At 44.5% G+C, this 24,569-nt stretch overlaps 1 protein-coding gene across 1 annotated transcript in view; it reads right to left on the bottom strand.

Moving 5' to 3' along the window:
- LOC137143712 (dedicator of cytokinesis protein 2-like) overlaps positions 1-24,569 on the bottom strand; it is a 229,933-nt gene that overhangs the window by 134,051 nt on the left and 71,313 nt on the right. The window contains exons 20-22 of the mRNA XM_067533643.1: positions 18,447-18,536; positions 7,231-7,331; positions 6,753-6,887 (exon numbers count right to left, since the gene is read on the bottom strand). Coding sequence (XP_067389744.1) covers positions 6,753-6,887; positions 7,231-7,331; positions 18,447-18,536 — 326 coding nt within the window. The remainder of the gene's footprint in view (positions 1-6,752; positions 6,888-7,230; positions 7,332-18,446; positions 18,537-24,569) is intronic.

Raw genomic sequence — 24,569 nt, 5'->3', positions numbered from 1 at the left:
CATTGTCGCAGCACATACAGGAGGTACTGAATGGAACTGGCTAAGGTCTTGGCAAGAGGAAGCAGATACCCTCACTACCCCTGGAGGGAAGGTACTAAAAGCCAGCAAGCGGAAATGTAGAAAGTGGCAAAATTGGCAACCTAGGGGACTAAATGATCGGGACCCTTTAAATAGACTCTTGTATGGTCAGAAAAAGATCAATGTGTAGAAGGGATCTGGTTGGGATGGAAGTTCCTAGAAAGATTTGAGCAAGTAGAGGTAGGGTTCGGGACATATCGGTATAACTGAACAGGTCCAAATTATCAATGGTACCACCAAATCGTATTTGTGGGACCTGTGGACTTAGACCTGGCCCAAATGGTCCGTGATATAAGCCAGCCTTTAAATAATTCAAAATTGCGAAGCATAAGGAAAACAAGTGATATGGAGGAAGAAAGAACAGAGAGTCCTCTGAGTATAACCCCTTTAAATGTAAGTTCTAGTGAGGAAAACGAAATGGAATCCCAAATGGTAACTGATAGTGTACCTATCCTTTGGATATATGTCTCTCAAACAGTTATCTCGAAGGAAAAGGACCCCCATAAGGCTAATTCACTGCCACTACCCACACAAGAGTTGCAAGGGCTTCCAAATGTTTTACAGCCCGCTGAGCAACTTTTAGCAGCTGAGCACAATTATGATGAGAATTATGATGATAGTGAGGAAGAATATAATAAGATCTGGCATTGTGCCAAAATCAATGTAAAAGGATGCTTAGTGTTCTGCATGGGCTACCTCCCCAAACATACCAACATAATCCTGGAGAGTCACCACAGGAATGTACTACCCAGGAGCTTGGTTTGAAAATGAAACAGAAGTAATAGATATATCCACAGGAGTTTTTGTAAGATTATATAATATCACAGAAAACATTGATATCTGTCATTGGGGATGTGAGTGATGTTCACGAAGAAGTTGCTCACTAGGATATGGTAATGAATATGAATTTGAGTGGGAGCTTGGAAATGAATGGGTTATGGTACAGGGACATCATAACGGGACTTAATTTAAAGGATGGGAGATATCTAGGCGTAAGTGCCCTCACAAAGACGCATGTGCTTTAAAATGTTTTACTTATAACAAGGATGGAATGGGTCAAATCTGGGTTAATGTAACCAAATAAATAAAGGAGCATTGAAATATTACTACCCAGGCTCCGAAACAGATGGAATGGCTGATCCCAAATCATGAGTATGGTCACAAATATATACAAGATAGATCCAGATTTAAGATTACTTTTATTTTATCCTCTGAAGACTGGGTCATAGACAGCCACTATCCAAATTGTTCCCGGTTGGGTTGCAGAATACAAAAGTCTTGGGACTTAAAAAGAAGAGTAATGGTTAAAAGAGATACCACCTGGGAAACATTTAATACTGATCTGGGATTGGGAAACACGTGGAGTCTCTTGACTTTAAGAGAAAGAGTCAGAGAGGCTCTGGAGCAATTGGCTGAAGCAGCAAACACAGAAGCCCAAGGGTAATTAATGGACCAAACACTGGGCCAAGCAGTAATGGAAATGAGAAATTTATTGGGAAAGGCAATTTTGGAAATTGTTAACCAAGTAAGGAACATTCACACAGGTTTATCCTGTGGAGAAGCCTGCATGGAGGCACAAGGAATATTGGGAGAACAATGGAAAAATATCATGGAACAAAGTGCCAAGGGTAGTTGGCCAAGAACATTGAACTGGGCATTGTGGTACTACTTTTACATTAATAACACATTCCAAGACACCTGGAGGGTGTGGAGACTGAATTGCATAGTGGCGTCTGCAGCACCACATGCACTGCCCCCCCCACGTGGATAAAGAGGCAGCCTAGGGAGGGTTGACTCAGCAGCACAAGCCGCATGTACCTGTCTCCTTATAAGGAAATGAAGTGACCCCACCTGCTGGTGCGTGGTCAGCAACTGCCCAGGATAATTGTAATCACCTGGTTGGCTGGTTCATACCTGCCCGGGAAACCAGGAGCACCTGGTTGGCTAAACTCCGAGCCATGGCCTTAGAAGGTCATGCAGCAAATAGCAACCAATGGGGCTTAGCCTCTGCTGACCAGGGGAAATTATAAAAGTTCAAACCCAGGTGGCAGAAGGCAGAGAGGAATTGAATCTACCCGGCATCCTGCATATCTCCTGGTCGTGTCAGCTCGGCGGGCTGACGCATCTTTCCTAGCCCGCTTCACTGTGAACTGATCACTCACAGTGGCTCTCTCCCGTCTGCAGTATCTAAAGCAAACGGCAACTGAATTTGGCCAGCACAGTATACCTGTATATAATGTTTGTGAGTATGGATTAACTGTTTTCTGTTGTGTTTGTCTTGTAACTTCTTTGGGGAACTCCAAAACCGGGCACCCTAGTGTCACATGCTGGCAGCCATGCGTTGATCCAGGAGAGATCACAAAACGCTAAAGTCTTGGGTGGCACATTTTGTCCTTTCGTGCACGGAGTTCTCCTGCCCTTTGCTATCACTGTTTGCTGTGTAATTGCTTGCTGTGAAACTGTTTATTATAGAAATAGAACTGTTTTATTATAAGGATAGGATTGTTTATTGTAAAATAAAGGGTTTATTGATTAAGCAAACCCCCAGAATCATCACTGTCTCGCTTAACCCCCCGTATCCCAAACCGAACCTATCAGAGAGTTTTTCTCTCCATTTCCACAGAGGGTACGAGTACAAAAGTGTACCATACACCAATGTGTTCTTATCCTATCAGGAATAGCTAATGGAAAGTTACAAAAGGTGTATCCAGTAATATATGCCAGTGCCTGGGGAAATGAGACAGGATACTATGAAGTAATGCCAGAAGGGAATGGAATATGGTGGATCCCTGGGGAAGGATGGGAAAAAATATTAAGAGCCCAATGGGAATGGGGAAATTGGAATGGGGAAAGGGGAAATTGGAATATAAAATGGATAGAAGATAACGTTACCATGAACCTGCAATGGAAAAAAGGCTGGTGGGGCTTATATGAAACAAAACAAAATATACGTTGGCACCAGGAAAAGGAAGGCAATGTAACTATAAATAATAAAACCTGGTTTGTAGAGCAAGAAACGTGGTGCACATATGGAGATGTAATCCATTTCCTATACAAACAATATCAACGGCATCCCCAAGTAGTCAAAACATATATATCTCACACAAGATTAAGATCACCCAATTTAGAAGAAATAAAATTGAATTAAACAGATTGGGACACGGAAATACAAACATATCAGGGAAACCTAGACCAAATAAAACAAACAAGAAGTCTTGTCGTAGCTGTAAAAGATACGCTTGCTCGAAAATATCAGATCATTGAAAAGAATGAAAAGAAAAGACCTAGCACCTCAAATGCGTGATTGGTATGTCATGTAACAGAATGAAATGAAACCAAATGGATTATGTTATTTTGGATTTTTGGAATTATGCTACTGTTATTCTTATGCTTTTGTATTGTGTATCAGGCATGCAAGCAGTATACGGAAAAAAAAGCCTTACGTGGAGCCTTTTAAGATTCATTTTGCACTGCTTGAGACCGCAAAATAGGTAAAAAGGAGACACATGGCCCCTTGGTAGGATAATTGGTATAATTGATATGATTGGTGCAATATTACAATTACCTTTTGTAATTGAATATCGAGTGGGGGACTGTTGGGATGGTGCTGAATCACTATATATATCACAATGGACAAGTTTGGTGAGCCTGAGTACTAGAGGATTCTAGGAGCAGAGCCTCATAGCACTAGACTGTGGAAAATCACTGAAAAGGCCAAACTTGCACTTGGCATCAACATGTGTCAGAAATGTTTATCCAGACCCTGTGTAAGCAGCTATGCTGATGTGGAATACCAATGGTCATGATCAGCCAATGGCCAGTTTGCCTGGTATATACATGTGGAGGCGTGTAATGGCGAATCTGGGGCTAGCTGACCTGGGTCAACTTACCCTATAGAATGATGTGACATCAGGTGCCTGGATGGGAGTAGTCCACGATAAGTGAATATCAGCCAATACCTGCAGCCCTCTCCCAAATTATGAATTAATTGGAATATGTCACATAATTCGCTGGCAAAGCATATTTTGCACGTATGTGACTTCTTTGGGAAGAGGGTATAAGTATTGGGAAGATCACCTGGTATCTAGCTTTTCTAGCTATATCTCATATATCTAAGAGGGCCAGTGATACCGTCGGACAGAAGAAGGATTAAGACCAGAGGGCCTCGGGGTAGCCAAGATCCCACTATGAGGGACTCAGAAAATAGACCAAGGACCTGAAGGAACCTAAAGAAGGAAGAGACAGTCTTCACCTAGGAGTGGTAGCTATCTCGCTTTGCTTACCAGTCAGGATACTGTGTGGAGCCAACATAGTTACTGAGAGTTTATGCTTGGGAAATTGAGGCTTACTAAGGAGAGGCATTGTATAGTCCTTTCTATTTGTCTGTGATTCCTGCTTTTCAATAAACAATAGCTCTGCATTGAAGATATTGAATCCTGGCCTTCACTGGTACAGTCATTGGGTGCCCAGCTGTGGACACATGAATTGATCTCTACCCCAACACTGAGGTTTGAGAATGGTCTCCCAAGAAGCTCTAATTCTCTCTACCGTACAGGATCAACATGGGACAAATGGGTCTGCATTTCTCTGGGAACTTCTGAGAAGCCTGTTATAGGGCCTAAAGGCCCCTTACCATACTCTGGCATTGTCAATGCTTCATCCATTGTCCTTCATCTATGGCCTGAGGAGAGGGACAGGAGGAAGGAGTGGAGACAGCTGAGCTCCACAGTCAGGACAGTGGCTGCTAGAGCCCACTTTATGGACTTCGGCACAAAATAACCCCCATCTAGACAGGGCTGTGAAGGGGATAATGCATTCTCCACACACAGAAGGCCAAGCTCCCTGTTGTAGTAGAAAGAGAGAGCCTGAGATATGAAGCCTGGTGTCAGGGGCCTGGTATGAGGCCTAAAGCCTGAACTAAAGTCATGCCCTGTTACAAAATGTGCCTACTTGCAAGTTCACTGAACTTGGCAAGAACTTGGCTAGTGTTGCAAAACCACAAACACTCCTAAGAAGTGTTAGGAACAGGATGCTTGCATAAGCACTTCCAGAAGGATCATGCCATAACAACCCGATACCAAGTTATGATATAAACACACTCCCCAAGATGATACAGGGATCTGTATAGATTAAGTCAGTATGACAGGGTGATGGATAGAGATGTTTTGATCAAACCAATGTGTACAAGATAAAGGGTTGTAACTAACCATGTCAGAGGGGCAATACGTAACTTGTTTGTATCAGTGCATAAAAAAGGGGTCACAGAGGAGCTGTCTTTGTCTGGCTTTGGGGGAGGCGGAACGTTCCACCGTTCACTGAGCTGGTCCATTGTAACAGGCATTCATGTGTTAGTGGTCTTGTAGTGTCTATGGGATACTAGGACCATGCTTCGTTGACAATAAATGTGGCCAAGCGCCTTTGCTACTAAACCAAGTCTGTGGTCTCTTTGGGTAGCTTGATCAAGGTCTGCTGAGCCAGTTATCTGCACAGAGCCAGCACAGAACACAGAGAGAACACACACGCAGCCAACAACTGACAACAACATCTGTCAAAACATTCAGTAAAGGGAGGGAAGTCAGAGACACAGACCTTTTCTTCTGCCTTTGGCTTTCTCAGCCTAGCTCTCTGCCTGAAGAGAGCCTGGCTGCTGTAACACCTTAGTAGGGAAAGAAAGCTGAGGGAAAAATCTCCGCAAAGACAAACAGCCCTAGCACACAGCCGCAAATTAGACATACAAATTATTGAGCCAAACTGTTAGCTTGAAATGTGAAATAATTTCCCTCAGAAAAGTTTCGCATGACGAAAACTGCCCACCTCTCACTGGGGAGCAGAGTAAACCTGGCAGAACTTCGAGGGATAGAAAATTCTCCTGATGATAGTGACAGACAGGTCTGGTTCTGCCCCCAAACTGCAAGCCAGCTGAAGTACCCATTGTACTAGATCCATGGATTATTGCACAATGAAGAATTAAACAAATTCCTCATATTGCATCAGATACTTTCAACCAACAAATTAATGGGAGAAAATTGAATTCATCAGCTTAATTAGTAACTGAATGCTAATCTCCACTCTAATAATAATAATAATAATGATTAACTGCTATCCAGACACCATCCTTTACAGACTCTGTATAGAGGGATCACTCATCCACCACTGAGTTTCAACTGCCTCTGTGGTGGAAGATGACAACTGTTTAACCATGACACAGCAACACAACAGTTTAGGACAGGAAGTAAAAAAAATACTATATCCTAATGAAAATAGAATGGAACTTCAGGAAGGCAAAATTTAATTACATGGACTAGAATTTGGCAATAATATCATAGGTAACACTGTAATACTTACAAAAAGTGCCAGAGAACTTTAGTGAGCATGAATGAAAGTTATCTCCGCTTTCCATCCAAAAGGTTGTACCACAAGCAGTGCAGAGCACCCAGCACCATGCTAGATTGCTGATGTCAGTATTAAGTCAGCAGTGCGGAAAGCACCTCCTCCAGCACACTGCCCCCTACCTTCACTACTCCATCACTAGCACCACTTCCTACAGCACCCTGAATTTTATTTGTAGGTCTCACAACCAAGTACTGAATTGGCCTGGACCTGCTGAGCTTATACTGTGGCCTGCCTGCTAGTGAAGCACTGGAAAGTGAATGCAAATAATCAGTGACACTTACTGGGCAAAGAGGTGTCTGGAGCGGACAATGAATTTGAAGATATACTCCAAGGCTTTGAAGGTGCGTAAGAGTGACTCACAGGGCTCCCCTTGGCTGGCTGAGTCCACATACTGCGTCAGCACTGAGATCAGCTTCCTGCATGGTGGAAACAGAGATGTGTGAACAGGGAAGGTTAATATGCCTCTTAAATCTAACTCTCCCTACCACAGAGCCTGATCTGAAGGGAACTCTAGATTTGCTGGAGAGTTCAGGGCCCATGCAGAGTCACATACAGATCTCTAAATGCCAGATCCCTAGCAGGCAGCACAGTGAAGAGAAGAGCTTCCTGTATCCCAGGGTTCTCCCTGCAGGCTCTCATGCCATCTACAGATCCCTGGCATCCCACTGTACATCAGGTTTCTGATCTGCACACTCCATGTCTGGAAGTGGATGGGAGGAGAAATGAAAGAGGGCCCTATCTTCCTGATGTAATGCTTACTTGTAAGCCAGTGTGGCACTGAAGTGCTGCCGGATATAGGCCTCCAGAACAGCATTGAAGTGGTGGAACTTCCTGTCAGCAATGAGCCCCACAATGAAAACCTGTGGGAGAAAATCCAAGCATGTGTCAGTGGCAGTTTGGCACCAGGTCAAAGAACTTTTAGAGAGTGGGATTGGGGCTACTGCCTCATGTTAACAGAACCAGTTCCAGGGGAGGAGAGTCTAATACCACCAGAGACAGTCCCTGACCTTTGGTTGCGAGGGGTAAGATGGTCATATCAGAGCCTGCCCCAAGCCCTTCCTTTCTGTCCAGAATGGAAAAGATCACAAACATAGCAGCAAACATGAAATGAGCTGCAAGGAGCCAGTGTACCCCTGAATCTAATCACTGCAAGGCATTTTACTTATGAGGAAAGGCTGAAAGAAATGGGCATGATTAATCTAGAGATGAGGAGAGAGAAGATTGGGGGGACGACATGATAAGTCTTCAAATATATATACAAAAATTATGAAGAGGACTATGATAGAACAGTTACTTACCTGTTTGTAACTGCTTTCTTTGAGATATGGAGGCAAATGTATATTCCACATAGGTGCGTATATGTGCAGTGTGCCAGAGACAGAAGTCTTTTGCAGCAGTACCCCTTAGGGTGGTGCATGCACTCTAATATTTCATGTCTACTCTTGAGGTGATGGTGTGGTGCCCTGACCCACCTATTCCTTTGCACTGGAAGAGTGACCTAAGACTCCTATGCAGAGAGGACAGAGGGTGCATTGTAGAATAAAAATCTATACCCACATCTCAAAGAACAAACAGTTACACACAGGTAAATCACCGTCTTTCTTCACTGAGTGGATGCAGATGCATTCAGATGACTCATAAGCAATATTGTAGATGGTGGGTTCAGAGTCTATTTAAATAGTGATTGCAGCATTATTTTTTCAAAGTTCGCATCTGACCTGGAAACTGTGCCATTGCCATACTGATTAATAAAGGTATGTACAGGAGACCAAGCAGCCACCCTACAAATGTCGTGGGTGTCACTTGCACCTTCATTGAGTGGGCTGAGCGCATCTGAGAAAGAGGAGAGCTGGCTACATAATATGAAGTATTAATACAAGAAATGATCCATCTGGAGATAGTTTGGGCTGAGACTGCTTGACCCTTCATGTCATCTGCATAAGAAACAAAAACCCTAGAAGATGGTCTAACAGCCTTGAGTACGTTCAAGTAAGAAGCCAATGCTCTTCTCACATCTAAGAACATAAAAATGGCCATACTGGGTCAGACCAATAGTCCATCTGGCCCAATATCCTGTCTTCTAACAGTAGTAGGTCCCAGATGCTTCAGAGGGAATGAACAAACCAGGGCAATTATCGAGTGATCCATCCCTTGTTATCAAGTCCCAGATTCTGGCAGTCAGAGGTTTAGAGACAGCTGGAGCTCAGGGCTGTATCCTAGACCATCTTGGTTAATAGCTATTGATGGACCAATCCTCCATGAAGTTATCTAATTATTTTTTAAACCCAGTTATACCTTTGGCCTTCAGAATATCCCCTGGCAACGTGTTGCCAGGGCACAAGCATAATTTTTCAGATCCAGTACAAATTTGTAACACAGGCCCCCTCTCACACACATACAACAATCCCTCATCCCATACATACAATCTCATGAGCCATGACAAAAATTTTAATTCTGAAATTAGTTACATATTCTACATTTCTGAAAAATGCCCCCCTTTGCTATTTTTGTTTAACGTAACACCCAGCCTGGGAGTCCTACAAGTTTGCTGACTATTTTGTAACTTTTTGGTCATTATAAACGTATTATATCCTGTCAATGTCTTGATTTTTTTATTCTAACGGACCAATGTGACTGCAAACATTTTATAATTAGGCCAATTAACTTTAAAGCTTTATTTTTCTGGTCTTTTTCATAGCAAAATCATGAATTAGCCCCCCAAAGTCAATTTCTCTTGCAAGTTCACACTCAGTAGACAAGATAGCTAGGTGACTTAAACATTCTCGCCCCATTGTAGAACATCTGTAGTTTTTGATGAGTGCTAGCTTGCTGAAATGTCTTTCAGCTTTTGCCACAGTCACTGGCAGTGTGCAAAAACTCCGTAAGGCTATACACACTTCCCTGAAAATTAGTTGCAGTTGTTCTTTGTAAATCTCATTTAATAAGATAAGTGGGGGTAGTTCATATTTTTTTCCAAAAGTAGACTTGAAGATATTTTTCAGGTGCAACATTTCACAAGGAAAATTTTCAGAAAGATCTGTAGGATACTTGTGAAGTAGACATTTAGAAGCTTCTTCCAGTTCCCCAGGCTCTAGTGTCACATATTTCAGGACTGAATGGAATGTCAAACAAATGTTATTGGTTGCTTTGAATCTGTGCTCTGATTCGCAGATGACATTGTCCAAAGTTGCACTGAAAATATTCCTTCTGAATGAAGATTCTGGTTCATTTTCAGAGATGGTAGAACATGATTCCACAGGTTCAGATGTCTCATCATGAAATCTTTTCCGTTTCATTCCTCTCTTCTTTGGCAATTGTGCCAAAATTCCTATGCCTTCTGCTACAAGACATGCTTCCTGTAGAATTTTGGGCCACTGATCTCTAAGTTGTTTTATTTCTTCAATAATATCAGCAATGAGAGCTACCTCCAATTCAAGAGAGATTCCTCTGGCTTGTAAAATCTTGTTTGTGTCCTCAATACTTGAAAGAACTTTGTACCAGAAGCTAGCCATCAAAAGGCATAAAAATGAGCTGAAGTGCCCTTTAGAATCATAGAACCATAGAGTTGGAAGGGAACTCAGGAGGTATCTAGTCCAACCCCCTGCTCAGAGCAGGACTAACCTCAGATAAATAATCCCAGAGAGGGTTTTGTCAAGCCGCAGCTTAAAAACCTCTAAAGATGGAGATTCCACCACCTCCCTAGGTAACCCATTCCAGTGCTTCACTACCCTCCTAGTGAAAAACTTTTTCCTAATGTCCAACCTAGACCTCACCCCCTGCAACTTGAGACCGTTGCTCCTTGTTCTATCATCTGCCACCACTGAGAACAGCCTAGCCCCATCCTCCCTGGAACCCCCTTTCAGGTAGTTAAAGGCTGCTATCAAATCCCCCCTCATCCTTCTCTTCTGTAGACTGAACAAGCCTAGTTCCTTCAGCCTCTCCTCATAAGTCTTGTGCTCCAGCCCCCTAATCATTTTTGTTGCCTTCCACTGGACTCTCTCCAACTTGTCCACATCCTTTTTGTAGTGGGGGGCCCAAAACTGGACACAATACTCCAAATGCAGCCTCACCAATGCCGAATAGAGGGGAATGATCACTTCCCACGTCCTGCTGGCAATGCTCCTACTAACGCAGCCCAATATGCTATTAGCCTTCTTGGCAACCAGGGCACACTGCTGACTCATATCCAGCTTCTTATCCACTGTTACCCCCAGGTCCTTTTCTGCAGAACTGCTGCCTAGCCCGTCGGTCCCCAGTCTGTAGCTGTACATGGGATTCTTCCGTCATAGGTGCAGGACTCAGCACTTGTCCTTGTTGAACCTCATCAGATTTCTTTTGGCCCAATCCTCCAGTTTGTCTAGGTCCTTCTGTATCCTATCCCTATCTTCCAGGGTATCTACCACTCCCCCTAGCTTAGTGTCATCTGCAAACTTGCTGAGGGTGCAATCTACCCCATCCTCCAGATCACTGATGAAGATGTTGAACAAAACCAGCCCCAGGACTGACCCCTGGGGCACTCTGCTTGTGACCGGCTGCCAGCTAGACATGGAGCCATTGATCACTACTCGTTGAGCCCTATGCTCTAGCCAGTTCTCAATCCATTTTATAGTTCATTCATCCAACCCATACTTCCTTAACTTGCTGATAAGAATATTGTGAGAGACCGTATCAAAAGCTTTGCTAAAGTCAAGGTATATCATATCCACCGCTTTCCCCACATCCACAGAGCCAGTCACCTCTTCATAGAAAGCAATCAGGTTGGTCAGGCATGACTTTCCCTTGGTGAATCCGTGTTGATTGTTCCTGATCACCTTCCTTTCTTCCAAGTGCCTTAAAATGGATTCCTTTCCTTTTCAGTGCTTCTACTTGTGATTGAGCTTCATGTGTCAATTTTAATTCAAGAGCATCTTACAGTGCTTCCAGAATACCTGGAAGATGCTTTGTGAGGAGACGGACAGCATCAGCATGTGCACTCCAGCATGTGTCTGACTGAGTGTGGAGTGAGCAGTGTATCCAATCAGTTAGTATCTTCCACCTCACTGGGCTGACACTGAAAAACACAAAAAGTTGCTGAACACAACCAAAAAATGTTGATATTTCAGTACAGGCTGCAGCAGCATTAACCCCTACACGACTTAGGGAATGGGAGCCACAAGGAGAATACACAGCATGTTCATTTTTTAACATAATGCAGGCCAGAACACCTTTTATTTTCCCTGACATATTAGAGCCATTATCAAATCCTTGACCTCTACAGTCATCCAGAGGAATGCTATGATGCTTCAAGCTGCCAATTACCATTTCTGCTATCTATTCTCCTTTTTTAAAATCAAAGATGATAAACTCAAGAACCTTTCTTTAATGTTAAATGTACCACTGTGTTTGTTGTGAACTACAAATCGCAATATCAACACATGTTGTTCATGGTGAGAGGCATCAGGAGTAGCATCACATATGATAGAATAATAAATGGCCTTTTCTCTCTCTGCAAGGATGGCCTTCTGCACACTTGTACCGTATAATACAATAAACTTATTCTGACTCTCCTATGAGAGATAATGAGCCTGTCCTTTCATTGTTCTGCCCTCTGTTTGCTTCTGTTTGACTTTAGCCAAATGGTCACGAGTGATGCTGTCATAATGAGCTATAATCTCAAGAGTTCCAAGAAAGTTACCATTGTGTGGATCACCTATCAGATTATTATCTCCTTGGAATGCTAAACCTTGTGAAGCAAGAAATAAGGTAACATCCAACAATCTTTCCAATATTTCTTTCCATCTTGTAGCTTCTGTTAATATTTGTTTTTGAATCTCACTGTCCACTCCACGTCCACCTGACAGTGACGGCTGTAATTGCTTCCACTGGCAGTAGCAAGTTTTATGTTCTATGCTCTTTTTTCTCTTCAGGAAGTTTAGTATATAGTTTACACCATTTTTTTACAATTGGTGAATACCCTTCATTTTTTGCCAGCAGACTGCGTTGTTTAAGCCTCCCTTCAGGAAACAGCCGACATGGAAAATAATACAGTGCTTGGTTGGTAGCACTCCAAACAAGCCAGTCTCTTGGTATCTTTTCTCTCCGGTTGGAAGTCTTACATTTGAGAAGAAATTCAGGAAAATTATGCCCATCAACATCTTTTGGCATTGACTTTGCTAACTTCAACATTTCTTCAAAAGTCAGGACACCAGATAGATTCTATCCATCAAAAAATTGTTCTGTTCTGTTTTCAGGCCACAAGCCTGGATCTTTGAAAAGAGAAGAATCAGATAATGTAACACTGCTCTCTCCTGTTTCTTCTAAACCTTCTGAATGTGGTGGTGCTAATGGTGATTCATTAGATTGGTGATACATTAGATTGGAGTCATATGATGCATGTTCTGGCAGCTTTTCTTTGTCATCAATTGCCACTGCCACAGACACAGTCCCTATATTGAAATCATTTTCATCTTGATTTTGTTCATCTGCTTCCCTAGTCAGTATATTGCCTGACTGCAGAAAGGTCTTCTCTGATTTGAAAAACTGGATAGATTGTTGTCCTTTAGCTTCTTTTAGTTCCCTTTCTTTTACCTCCTTACATTTCTGGCTGCCTGATTTGTATTTATAGCCACCACCAGACATGGCAGTATGGGGTGTGTGTGTGACTGTGAGTGAATTAGACACTTTCTCACATATATTTTGGGCCTGCAAATCCTACCAGAAGAAGCAGCAGCACTGGCTCCCACTATCTTATGGTGCTTTGCTTTGCCCCTCCCACCAGCTGTCCCGCCCTCCTGCCTATGCCCAAGGAACTCTGGGACTGGTAGTTCTTGATCTTGATATGATAGACCATGTCACAGAGAGGAGCCCAAATCTCTCTGTCTCTCAGTCTCAAACTACAAGTCCTAGTTTAACTGCACAAGCACACACTCTATTCTAGAGAATGGCCTGGGCTGGGCCAGCAGGCCCTGCAACTCACTGTTCAGAATGTTGCTTGAGACTGCGCTAACACTGCTTCTGATTGGCACCAGCAAATCTCACAAGATCTGGACAATAGATACATAGATACAGGGAAATAAGTTTCTATAAATATCCTCAGGCACGATCTCTAATTTAGCCTCAATTTTTTCCTCATGATAATGGGGGTTGCAGCCTGGGCTGGGCCCCTCAGGGCCTCCGGGCTCCGGTAAAGTGTACCCTTTTTCTCCCCCATGTGGGGGCCCTGCATGTTCCACAGATTGACTGTGTGTTGTGTGAAGTACTTCCTGTTGTTTGTTTTAAACCTGCTGACTAGTAATTTCAGTGGGTTACCCTTGACTCTTCTATTATGTGAAAGGGTAAATAACTCTGCCTTATTTACTTTCTCCAAACCATTCATGATTTTATAGACCTCTATCATATTCACCCTTAGTTGTCTCTTTTCTAAGATGTCTTTTTAAACTCTCCTCATATGGAAGCTGTTCTATACCCCTAATCATTTTTGTTGCCTTTCTCTGTACTTTTTCCAATTCTAATATATCTGTTTTGAGATAGGGTGATCAGAACTGTATGCAGCATTCAAGGTGTGAATGTGCCACAGATTTACATAGTGGCATTATGATATTTTCTGTAGTATTGTCTATCCCTTTCCTACTGGTTCCTAACTTTCTGTTAGCTTTTTTGACTGTTGCTGTACATTGAGCAGATGTTTTCAGAGAACTATCCACAAAGACTCCTAGATCTCTTTCTTGACAGGTAACAGCTAATTTAATCTTTGAAAATATCAGGTCAATGTGCAGTTGAAGTATAAAAAAATCCATAGTACACCTGCACCTTGAATACTGTACACAGTTTTGGTTGCCGCATCTCAAAAATGATATATTAGAATTGGAAAAACTACAGAGAAAGACAACAAAAATAATTAGGTCATATGAAACAGCGTCCATAGGTGGAGTGATTAAAAAGACTGGGACTGAAAAGAGATGACTAAAGTGGACTATGATAAAGATCTATAAAATCATGAATGGTGTGGAAAAAGTGAACACAATACAAGAACCAGGGATCACCCAATGAAATTCATAGGCAGCATGTTTAAAAGAAACATAAGGAAATACTTCTTTATACAATGCAGAATCAAACCTGTGGAACTCATTGCCAGGGGATGTTGTGAAGGCCAAAAGTATAACTGGGTTTAAAAAAAGAAAGAATTAGATAACTTCATGGATGATAGGTCTGTGGCACCTGCTATGTCGGAAGACAGGATATTGAGCCAGATGGATTATTGGTCTGACCCAGTATGGCCATTTTTATGTTCTTATGATGTCTGTCTGTACCAGACTCAACAGCCACTGCATGGATGGTTCTGGAGTTGATGTTAGGGTGCCGTAGACTCTTGTCTCAGTATCAGTGAGACAGGAATGGATGGCCCAGCTCCACTTTGTGTACCTAGTGAATCTTGGTGCTGCTCAGAACCCCTCTTTGACGAGGAAGATGAGACTCTTTTGGAGACAGAGAACAACCCTCTCCATCTTATGGGTTGTCTTGTGAGGAACACCAGGAGACAACGAACAACCTCTCTTTCTTCTTGGAGAGGAGTCAGAGTCCAACGGTCTGTCCTGGGCTTCCACAAGGTTGGTGGACAAATGGGGATGGACAGAGCTATCTGGCGCTGGTTTTGGTGCCAAAGCAGGCCTCATGGTTTGTTCAAGAAGGTTCTGCTGGAAGCACAGATCCCTGGCAATCTGCATTCACTTTTTGAAGGTGTGGCAGATGTGCCCCTCACTGAGACACAAGAAACAATGCATGTGGTGTCACTATTACAAATAGATACCCCACACGAAGGGCAGTGCTTCAAGCCTGGAAAGTGCTGCAAGCCCTCAGTGCTCAGAACCCCACTAAGCCTAACTAGTAACTATTAAATAAAAAACTGAAAAACTCTAAATAAAAGCTAAATGTAGGTACTAACTGCTACTTATTACAAACAATTTTCAGGAAGAAGCTAAACTAGCTATGATGCAAAAAAAGAAAAATTGGTAGGAACTACATGGGGAATTCTGACTCTGGCCACTGGCTGTTAGAAGGAACTGAGGGGCATTAGGGTGGTGCTGCCCTATAGACCCTCAAGAGTTGCCATGAGGAGGTGTGGGGCGTGTGTCCTGCCATGATAGGTGTGACACTGGCAGACCACGTGCGAGCTCTTGCCAAGGTCCCCATGCCTCAGTGAAACACAGACAAATACATACCTTGAATCAGCCTGGCTCACCTGTGTGTTAGTATTGTTAAAATTGGTATTAAAATTATAAGAATGTGTTCAGTGTTTACACTGGATTGAATTCTTATGAGTTGCTGCCTGAATTAATCTCACTTATAACATCTATATCCCATATTGTAAGGTAATAGTTGAATGGTTGTATTGTGAGCCTCTGTAACTGTGTAAATCATCAGACAGGAGAAAGACATTAGCTAGTGTAAAGTGCTGGTCTCCAACAGAAGTGTTTTGTCCTGCCCAACAGGGAAGGTCCATCAACACCAGATGGACTATTGTGGAACATTAAAGAGAAGAAAATGCGTTTGTTGTTCTGCCCTCCTCCCACCATGAAGATGAATCGTGTAAAGTGAATTCCTCCTGTCAGCTGAGTTGGCAGCTCAGTGTACAAGGGAGAAGAGGGATAAAAACCCCTGCCAAGAAGTAACTTGTATCTCTATGCTGCTTGGACTCTGGGGGGCCAGGTTTTCTAAGCATAAACAAGAAGTCCCCAGCTACTTAACCTGGGTTAGCCCTAAAGAACATATAGAGCTTGCTTATTACAGAAGCTTCTATTACCCTTTGAAACATAAGATTGGAAATAATTTGTGCGCATATATGGGTATGGCTATACTGACGGCGGCTCAGATCAATCTTTCTGGATCGACTGAGCGGTCAGTGTAGACCCGCTCAATTGATCAGGAAGTCGACGCTAGAAAACCACCCCCTCAAGTGGCGCAGTGCAGTAAAGACACCACACAGAAGGGAAGCACAGCAGTCGACGGGAGTAGCTCTGCATAGCTTGCATAACTCCCGTCAACTGCCGCTGAATCTCCAGGTAAGTGGAGACCAGGGCTATGTTTACTTGCTTTAATCCTGTAAATAACATTCTTATTTTCTTTTCCTACATAATCAATTTTAATATAGTTTATTATTGGATTGGCTACAAGCATTGTATTTGGTGTGACATCTAAGGTGCAATTGACCTGTGGTAAGTGACTGGTTCTTTGGAACTGGGAGTAACTTGAATATTGCTGTGATTCTTGGTGAAAGGGATCACCTATCACAAAGGTAGGCTTATCTGAGTGGTGAAACAGATCGGAGTACCCAAGGGGATTGTCTATTGTTAGGCTGTTATAGTGTCTGAGGAGTTTATAATTGACAATTGATTGGTGAAATTTAAGTATAAAACTCAACCAATTTGGGGTTTGTGACCAATTCCCAACAGTCTGCCGTGAGGATGGTACTCATGTCTTGAGTTACCGCAGACAGCTTGACAATAAGTAATGCTGCAAAAGACTTCTGGCTCTGGTGCACTGTGTGCGTATATGCCTGAGTGGAATACATATTTGCATCCATTCGAAGAAGAACAATTGTTCTCCACGTCCACCGAAAGTAATTGGCTTAGTTTGCAGCAAGGAAGATTTAAGTTAGATATTAGGAAAATCTTTCTAAATCTGAAGATAGCTAAGCAATGGAACAGATTATCTATAGAGATTATGGAATCCCTATTGTTGGAGGTTTTTAGGAGCAGGTTAGACAAATATCTGTCATGGATGGATCTATGTATACTTAATTTTGCCTCAGCGTAGGGGGTGGACTAGATCCGTGGTTCTCAACACAACGCAGAGGTCTTCCAGGGGGTACATTATCTCATTATTTGCCTAGTTTTACAACAGACTACATAAAAAGCACTAGCAAAGTCAGTACAAACTAAAATTTCATACAGACTTGTTTATACTGTTCTATATACTATACACTGAAATGTAAATACAATATTTATATTCCAGTCAATTTATTCTATAATTATATGGTAAAAATGAGAAAGTAAGCAATTTTTCAGTAATAGCGTGCTGTGACACTTGTATTTTATGTCTGATTTTGTAAGCAAGTAGTTTTTAAGTGAGGTGAAACTTGAGGGTACTCAAGACAAATCAGACTCCTGAAAGGGGTACAGTAGTCTGGAAAGGTTAAGAACTACTGCACCAGATGACCTCTTGAGGTCTTTTCTAGCCCTAGATTTCTATCATTCTGTTCTAGGATTTACAGAGGGTGCACATACAGAGCTCATTTCCCCCACTGCTAACACCAGCCACCTCAGGTGGGAACATGGCAGTCACTCTGCCCTGGGACTCCGACTGTTCAGAACCTTGTTACTTTGCTACTGGAGCCAGTACTGACCCAGAAGGAATAAGCACGCTCTACTGAGTCACTCACAGTACTCACAGAAGCACAGCATTAGGGCAAGTACTGGTTCAGAAGGGAAAATGTTCCCTGCTGAATCACACCATTTCCTGCAATACTGCACACCTGAGTGCCGCTCTGGGGCATTGGAGTCAGCACTCACTCGGCTGGAGAGCACCCGTTAGTGACAAAACTCAACCTTGCTTGTCCTATGAGATCTAAAAAGATCCCAGGCCATGGCTAGATGGCTCCAGGACGTTACATGATCTAATCAGGCATGGCAAATCCTGTGCTAGATATCTCAAAACTCCTCAGTCTTTTCTCCCAGTCTGTGACCTCGCCTGCTTTTCAGGAATTTCTTTTGGACATCATTGGTAGTTCCTCTGTCAGGTCAGAACTGGCTACTGAAGAGGAGAATAAAGTGCTCTGCCTCCCATTAGTGTGAAGATGGGCGCATGAACTGATTAAATGATAAACAAGTCAATGAGTTAGCAGTAGGTAGATCAATTGATGGGAGCATAGAGGGGTCCAGGGTCTGGCCTGACACCACCCATGTTCAGGGCTGAGCAGGGGGGAACAAGAACCTACTTACTAGGGCATCAAAGATGAGCGTATCATAGACATCGGTGGCTGAATTCTCCATCATAATTGAGAATAAGGCATCCAGGGTGTCCTGAAGGAACTGGGGGAGACACAAGAAGAGTAGAAGCCTGAGTGATAACATCTCGTGTGATCCCAGACTCATCCTAAATGCCACCTGACCCATCCCAAATGCCCCAATGGAAACAAAAGGAGAGGTTACTTACCTGTACAGTAACTTGAGTTCATCAAAATGTTTTGCCCCTATTGGTGCTCCACTGTAGGATGCACATAGGCCTGTGTGCTTTTCACTGGAGACTGTTCAGAAGTGTTCATGGGCCCAAGCCCACAAAGAGCAGCTCCTCGTATTCCAATACAAGGGCAAATAGAGCCTGCTGCCACTCAATTCCTTCTCATACAAAAAGTCAGAGATACTAAGGCAGAGGGGAAGGATGGAGGAAGGGAGGTGGAGCACAGAGGGTCAAAACATATTAAAAAACTCAAGTTACTGTACAGGTAAGTAACTTCTCCTTCTTTGAGTATATGTTCCTAAAGTGCTCCACCAAAGGAGACACCCACACCATAACTTAACATGGATGTGGATGGTAAGGAGGCAGATCCAAGGCACTTTGGAGGACTGCGTCACCAAATGTCATCCATGGTGAAAAGTTCCAGAGGGGTAGCCGTGTTAGTCTGTATACAGCAAAAACAACAAGAGTCGTGTAGCACTTTAAAGACTAACAAATTTAATTTCTGCAGGCATAAGCTTTCATGAGCTGCAACCCACTTGGTCATGCATCTGACAAAGTGGGTTACAGCCCACGAAAGCTTATGCCTGCAGAAATTAAATTTGTTAGTCTTTAAAGTGCTACAGGACCCTCATTTTTACCAAATGTCATGTCAGCTCCAGAAGCAGGTAAGATAACGTAATGCTTGACAAAGGTATGGACATAGGACCAAGTTATAAACATAGAATCATAGAAGATTAGGGTTGGAAGGGACCAGTTCATTTAGTCCAACTCCCTGTTCAAAGCAGGACCAACCCCAGTGAAATCATCCCAGCCAGGGCTTTGACAAGCCACACCTTAAAAATCTCTCAGGATGGAGATTCCACCACCTCCCTAGATAACCCATTCCAGTGCTTCACCACCCTTCTAGGAAAAAGTTTTCCTATATCCAACCTAGGCCTCCCCCACGGCAACTTGAGACCATTGCTCCTAGTTCTGTCATCTGCCACCACTGAAAACAGCCTAGCTCCATCCTCCCTGGAACCCCCTTTCAGGTAGTTAAAGGCTGCTCTCAAATCCCCCCTCACTCTTCTCTTCTGTATACTGAACAAGCCCTGTTCTCTCAGCCTCTCCTCATTAGTCTTGTGCTCCAGCCCCCTAATCATTTTGTTGCCCTCCGATGGACTCTCTCTAACTTCTCCACATCCTTGTTGTAGTGGGGGGCCCAAAACTGGACACAATACTCCAAATGCGGCCTCATCAATGCCGAATAAAGGTAAATGATCACTTCCCATGATCTGCTGGCAATGCTCCTACTAATGCATCCCAATATGCTGTTAGCCTTCATGGCAACCAGGGCACACTGTTGATTCATATCCAGCTTTTTATTCATTGTAACCCCCAGCTCCTTTTCTGTAGAACTGCTTCCTAGCCCATCGGTCCCCAGGCTGTAGCTGTGCATCGGATTCTTCTGTCCTAAGTGCAGGATTCTGCACTTGTCCTTGTTAAACCTCATCAGATTTATTTTGGCCCAATCTGCTAATTTGTCTAGGTCACTCTATATGCTATCCCTACACTCCAGTGTTTCTACCATTCCCCTCAGTTTAGTGTCATCTGTAAACTTGCTGAGGGTACAGTCCACTCCATCATCCAGATCATTAACAAAGAAGTTGAACAAAACTGGCCTCAGTACTGAACACAGGGGCGCTCCGCTTGTTACTGGCTGCCAAATAGACACCAAGCCATTGATCACTACCCGTTGAGCCTGATGATCTAGCCAGCTTTCTATCCATATTATAGTCCACTCATCCAACCCATACTTCTTTAATTTGCTGATAAGAATACTGTGGGAGACCGTATCAACAGTTTTGCTAAAGTTAAGGTATATCATGTCCACTGCTTTCCCCACATCCACAGAGTCAGTCACCTCTTCATAGAAGGCAATCAGGTTGGTCAGACATGACTTGCCCTTGGTGAATCCATGTTGACTGTTCCTGATCACCTTCCTCTCTTCCAAGTGCCTCAAAGTGGATTCCTTGAGGACCTGCTCCATGATTTTTTCAGGCACTGAGGTGAGGCTAACTGGTCTGTAGTTCCCTGGCTCCTCCTTCTTCCCTTTTTTGGAGATGGGCACTATATTTGCCTTTTTCCAATCATTTGGCACCTCCCACAACTGCAATGAGTTTTTAAAGATAATGGCCAATGGCTCTGCAATCACATCAGCAAACTCCTTCAGCACCCTCAGATGTATTGCATCCAGCCTCATGGACTTGTGCATGTCTGGCCTCTCTAAATAGTCCTGAAGCAGTTCTTTCAACACTAAGAGTTGTTCATCTTCCCCCCATTCTGTGCTGCCCAGTGCAGTAGTCTGGGAACTGACCTTGTCTGTGAAGACAGAGGCAAAAAAAGCACTGAATACTTCAGCTTTTTCCACATCATTTGTCATTAGGTTGCCTCCCCCATTCTGTAAGGGGCCCACACTTTCCCTGATCACATTCTTGTTACTAACATACCTGTAGAAATCCTTGTTACCCTTCATCTCTCTTGCTAACTGCAAGTCCAGTTGTGCTTTGGCCTTCCTGATTTCAGTCCTGCATGTTCGAGCAGTATTTTTATACTCCTCCCTAGTCATCTGACCAAGCTTCCACTTCTTGTAAGCTTCTCTTTTGTGTTTAAGTTCACCAAAGACTTCTTTGTTAAGCCAAGCTGGACGCCTACCATATTTGCTATTCTTTCTGCACATTGGGATGGTTTGTTCCTGTGCCCTCAATAAGGTTTCTTTAAAATACAGCCAGCTCTCTTGGATTTCTTTTCCCCTCATATTAGCCTCCCAGGGGATCCTGCCCATCAGCTCTCTGAGGAAGTCAAAGTCCAGGAGGGGGTCTAGAGTAAGCCTGGCGGTTTCTTTCATTGACCAACTCCACCACCAGGGAATTAGGGGCAGGATGATGGAAGAACTGCTCTATTCCCTTACGTAGGAAGGAGCAGTGGCCTTCCTCAGAGCCTGGGCCCAAGGAAGGGCCGCAACGACCAGGCCGGAGAGTGAAAGAGCTGGCAGGCCAGTCTGCCCAGCAACCAGGGAGCCGGACAGCGATAGGTCCGGCCAGCCAGCCAATCTGGCAACCGAGGAGTGGAGCTTCTGCTGGGGCAGTAAATACAAAAGGCAGGCCCCACAGCTCAGTGGGACACAGGCTGCCGCCGGTGGTAGAAGTGCCATCCCGCTGGCTGCAGCATAGGCCTGACCCCAGCCAGGCCGCTGCCCCCAGTGAGGCCAACTGACTGAGCCCTAAGGACTGGATAGGACCCCTGGGCCCCAGCGACTGGACTGAGCCCCCTGAGCCAGAGGGCTGGGAGATATCCTCAGACGCCGGCCCTGACCTGGAGGAGCTGCCTGACACCGAACCCCCGGAGCCCTGTGACCTGGAGGAGCTGCCCTCTGCAGAGGAGCTCCCCACCTTGCCACCGGTAGACAAGGAGGGATTAGTGAGCCTGCCGCGGGCTGAGTACCTCAGCAACCCGAAGGACCCGGGAGATACAGGTACCTGGGGATACGGGGAGAAAGTGGCCCAGGGACAGCCATAGCCAGTGGCTGAGACAGGGGCAAGCCCCCGTCGGTGTGTTGCGGCGGGAGCCCCGCCGACTCAGTGGCAATGCCTTTGCCACTGCTAGGGCCCTGGGCTGGGACGCAGTGGAGACGGGTGGAGCTGCGTACCCCTCCCTCCCTTCCCCTAACCACTCCGGGAGAGTGAACTCTCCTACCACTACAGCCAGCAGACCCGCTGCTAGTCTCACCCTGCCTGAGGGGTTGGAGACCTCTAGACTATTCGCTTGCTTGCCCACCCTGCCTAAGGGCCAGGGCCATAGACTGCTTACCTGCCTCTCCCCGCCTGGGATCTGAGGCAACAGACTGCTTGCTGGCCCGCCCCACCTAAGGGCCAGAGCAACAGACTACTTGGTTGTCCGCCCTGCCTGGGGGCCAGGACTAAACCGCGTATGGAGAGGCTAAAATTCCCCTTTTTGGAAGGTGCAGTGGCCTTCCTCAGAGCCTGCGCCTGAGGAAGAGCCGCAACGACCAGGCCGGACAGGAACCCATCTTACACCTTAACTGAAATATTTTGTAATCTGCCAACTAGCAGGTGGGCTGAGTGGTGGCAGGTGTTGGCCACAGAGCATGTGCAAGCAATAACAGTGCCTCATTAATTGATAGGGCAATTTTTTCCTTGGGGCGTGGTATTTAAAATATCTACCAGGGGTGCTGGGGTCCTGGACCTATTCTTGTTGAATCTCAAGGGAGTCCACCAGATGTTTCATGAGGTCCCGGAAAGCCTTAAAGTCATCCACATAAGACAGCAGCAGTGGAGGGAGGAGGATATATAGGGAGGAGGATGACCTGCCTGAAAAAGGGGTATTTTCTTCAGTCTGTGCCTCTTGTTCCTCTTGTAGTTCTCCCAGTACCAAGGTGGATATGGTAGCCGAGGATGGTCCATTGGTGTCTGTGCATAATGTGGTACTGGTGGGTGTTGGGGTTTCTTTCTAGATGGCACCCTGTAAAACTTTTCACCGAATTGCTCCCAGAGGTTCCAATAAGCCTATTGAGGAGGGGGCTTGGAGAAAGGTCCCCAAGAGTATTCATATCCTCAAAGTTGAGGGTATTTGCTGGACTCCGAAAGGTTCTCCAGTAAACGGACTCAGGAGAGTGTGATGGTACAGCAATAAGGCAGAGCCCTATACCAGGACCTCAGAGACAGTAGTATCCTTCACTGGGTGAAGAGGGGAAGCCTCAGGCAACACAGTCAAGGGTTGGAAGCCCAACCAAGAGTCATGTTGCAGCTGTTGCAGCAGTACCAGAGAAGGAGACATTCTTAGTAGGGGGACTCTGGTTCATCTGAGACTAGAAGGTCCTCTGAGGAAAATGGATCTGGAAGCTGGTGGAGGGCTTTGATACCTATGTTCAAAGCCTGAGTCAGTACCAGAGCTGGGAACATGGATCGGTAAGGAGATTGTGACTGTGGTACCAGAGAGTTCGACAGAGTGGCTTCTCTGACCTCGGAACTGTACGAAGGCAACAATAATGGAGCCTGGGGAGTAGTCCTGTATACATCAGAGTGCTGAGAGGTGTCAGAGGTAGATGCTACCCTAAAAGTAGAAGATTTCTCCGCATACTACTTCTTATGCGATACTAATGTCTCACTGTCGGTTTCAGTCGAAGTCTCCCAGGAGTGAGATTTTTTTTGTTTCTCTGGAACGGGGAAAGAGGCTTCTTTTCGCTATAAGACTTGGTTTCTGGGGCTGCAAACTAGGTTCCAACAGTCACCAAAGTGGTCTGAGATGTTGAGGCCAATGGTGAGGCTGGTGGGTGGAGCGGACCCCTCAGGAGCTAGGGATCGTACCATTAGGGGGAGCTTCAGCTTAGCCTCTCTGTTCTTTCTAGGTCTGCCTTTAAACACTGAGAAGACCTTGCACTTTGAAGGGATGTGTGTGTGTCCGAGACACTGGTGACACCTAGAATGCCTGTTGCTGGAGGGAAAAGACCTGTGGCAGGCCTGGCAGGGCTTAAACGCCGGGGTCTTCGGCATAAGTGGCATGCCGAAGCACTAGCTAAAGTCCTGAAAAAGGAGTAACCCTCCCCCCCTTTGAAAGCACAACTGTGCTGAAATAAAATAAAATTAAAATTAAAATTAAAAAACAACAAAAGTAGCCAAAGCAAATAAGTAAATAAGAACAATTAAAAATAAGTGAGAAAGGTGGGAAGCTGTAAAACAGTGGACACCAAATGCTCCATCTCAAGCCACAGGTGGTTGAGAAGGAAATGAGTGGCAGCACATCTGCACCTCCCTCTATGCCCTCCTACGGGAGCACGTGTATCTACTCTGCACAGGCTTGGGCTCACAGATACTGCTTTACAGTCT

Source organism: Emydura macquarii, unplaced genomic scaffold, assembly GCF_026122565.2.
Source record: "Emydura macquarii macquarii isolate MOO-44397 ecotype Brisbane River unplaced genomic scaffold, CSIRO-AGI_Emac_v2 contig_3345, whole genome shotgun sequence".
Classification (NCBI taxonomy): domain Eukaryota; kingdom Metazoa; phylum Chordata; order Testudines; family Chelidae; genus Emydura; species Emydura macquarii.
Note: the sequence above shows the minus strand (reverse complement) of the source record. Positions and strands in the feature narration are given on the sequence as shown.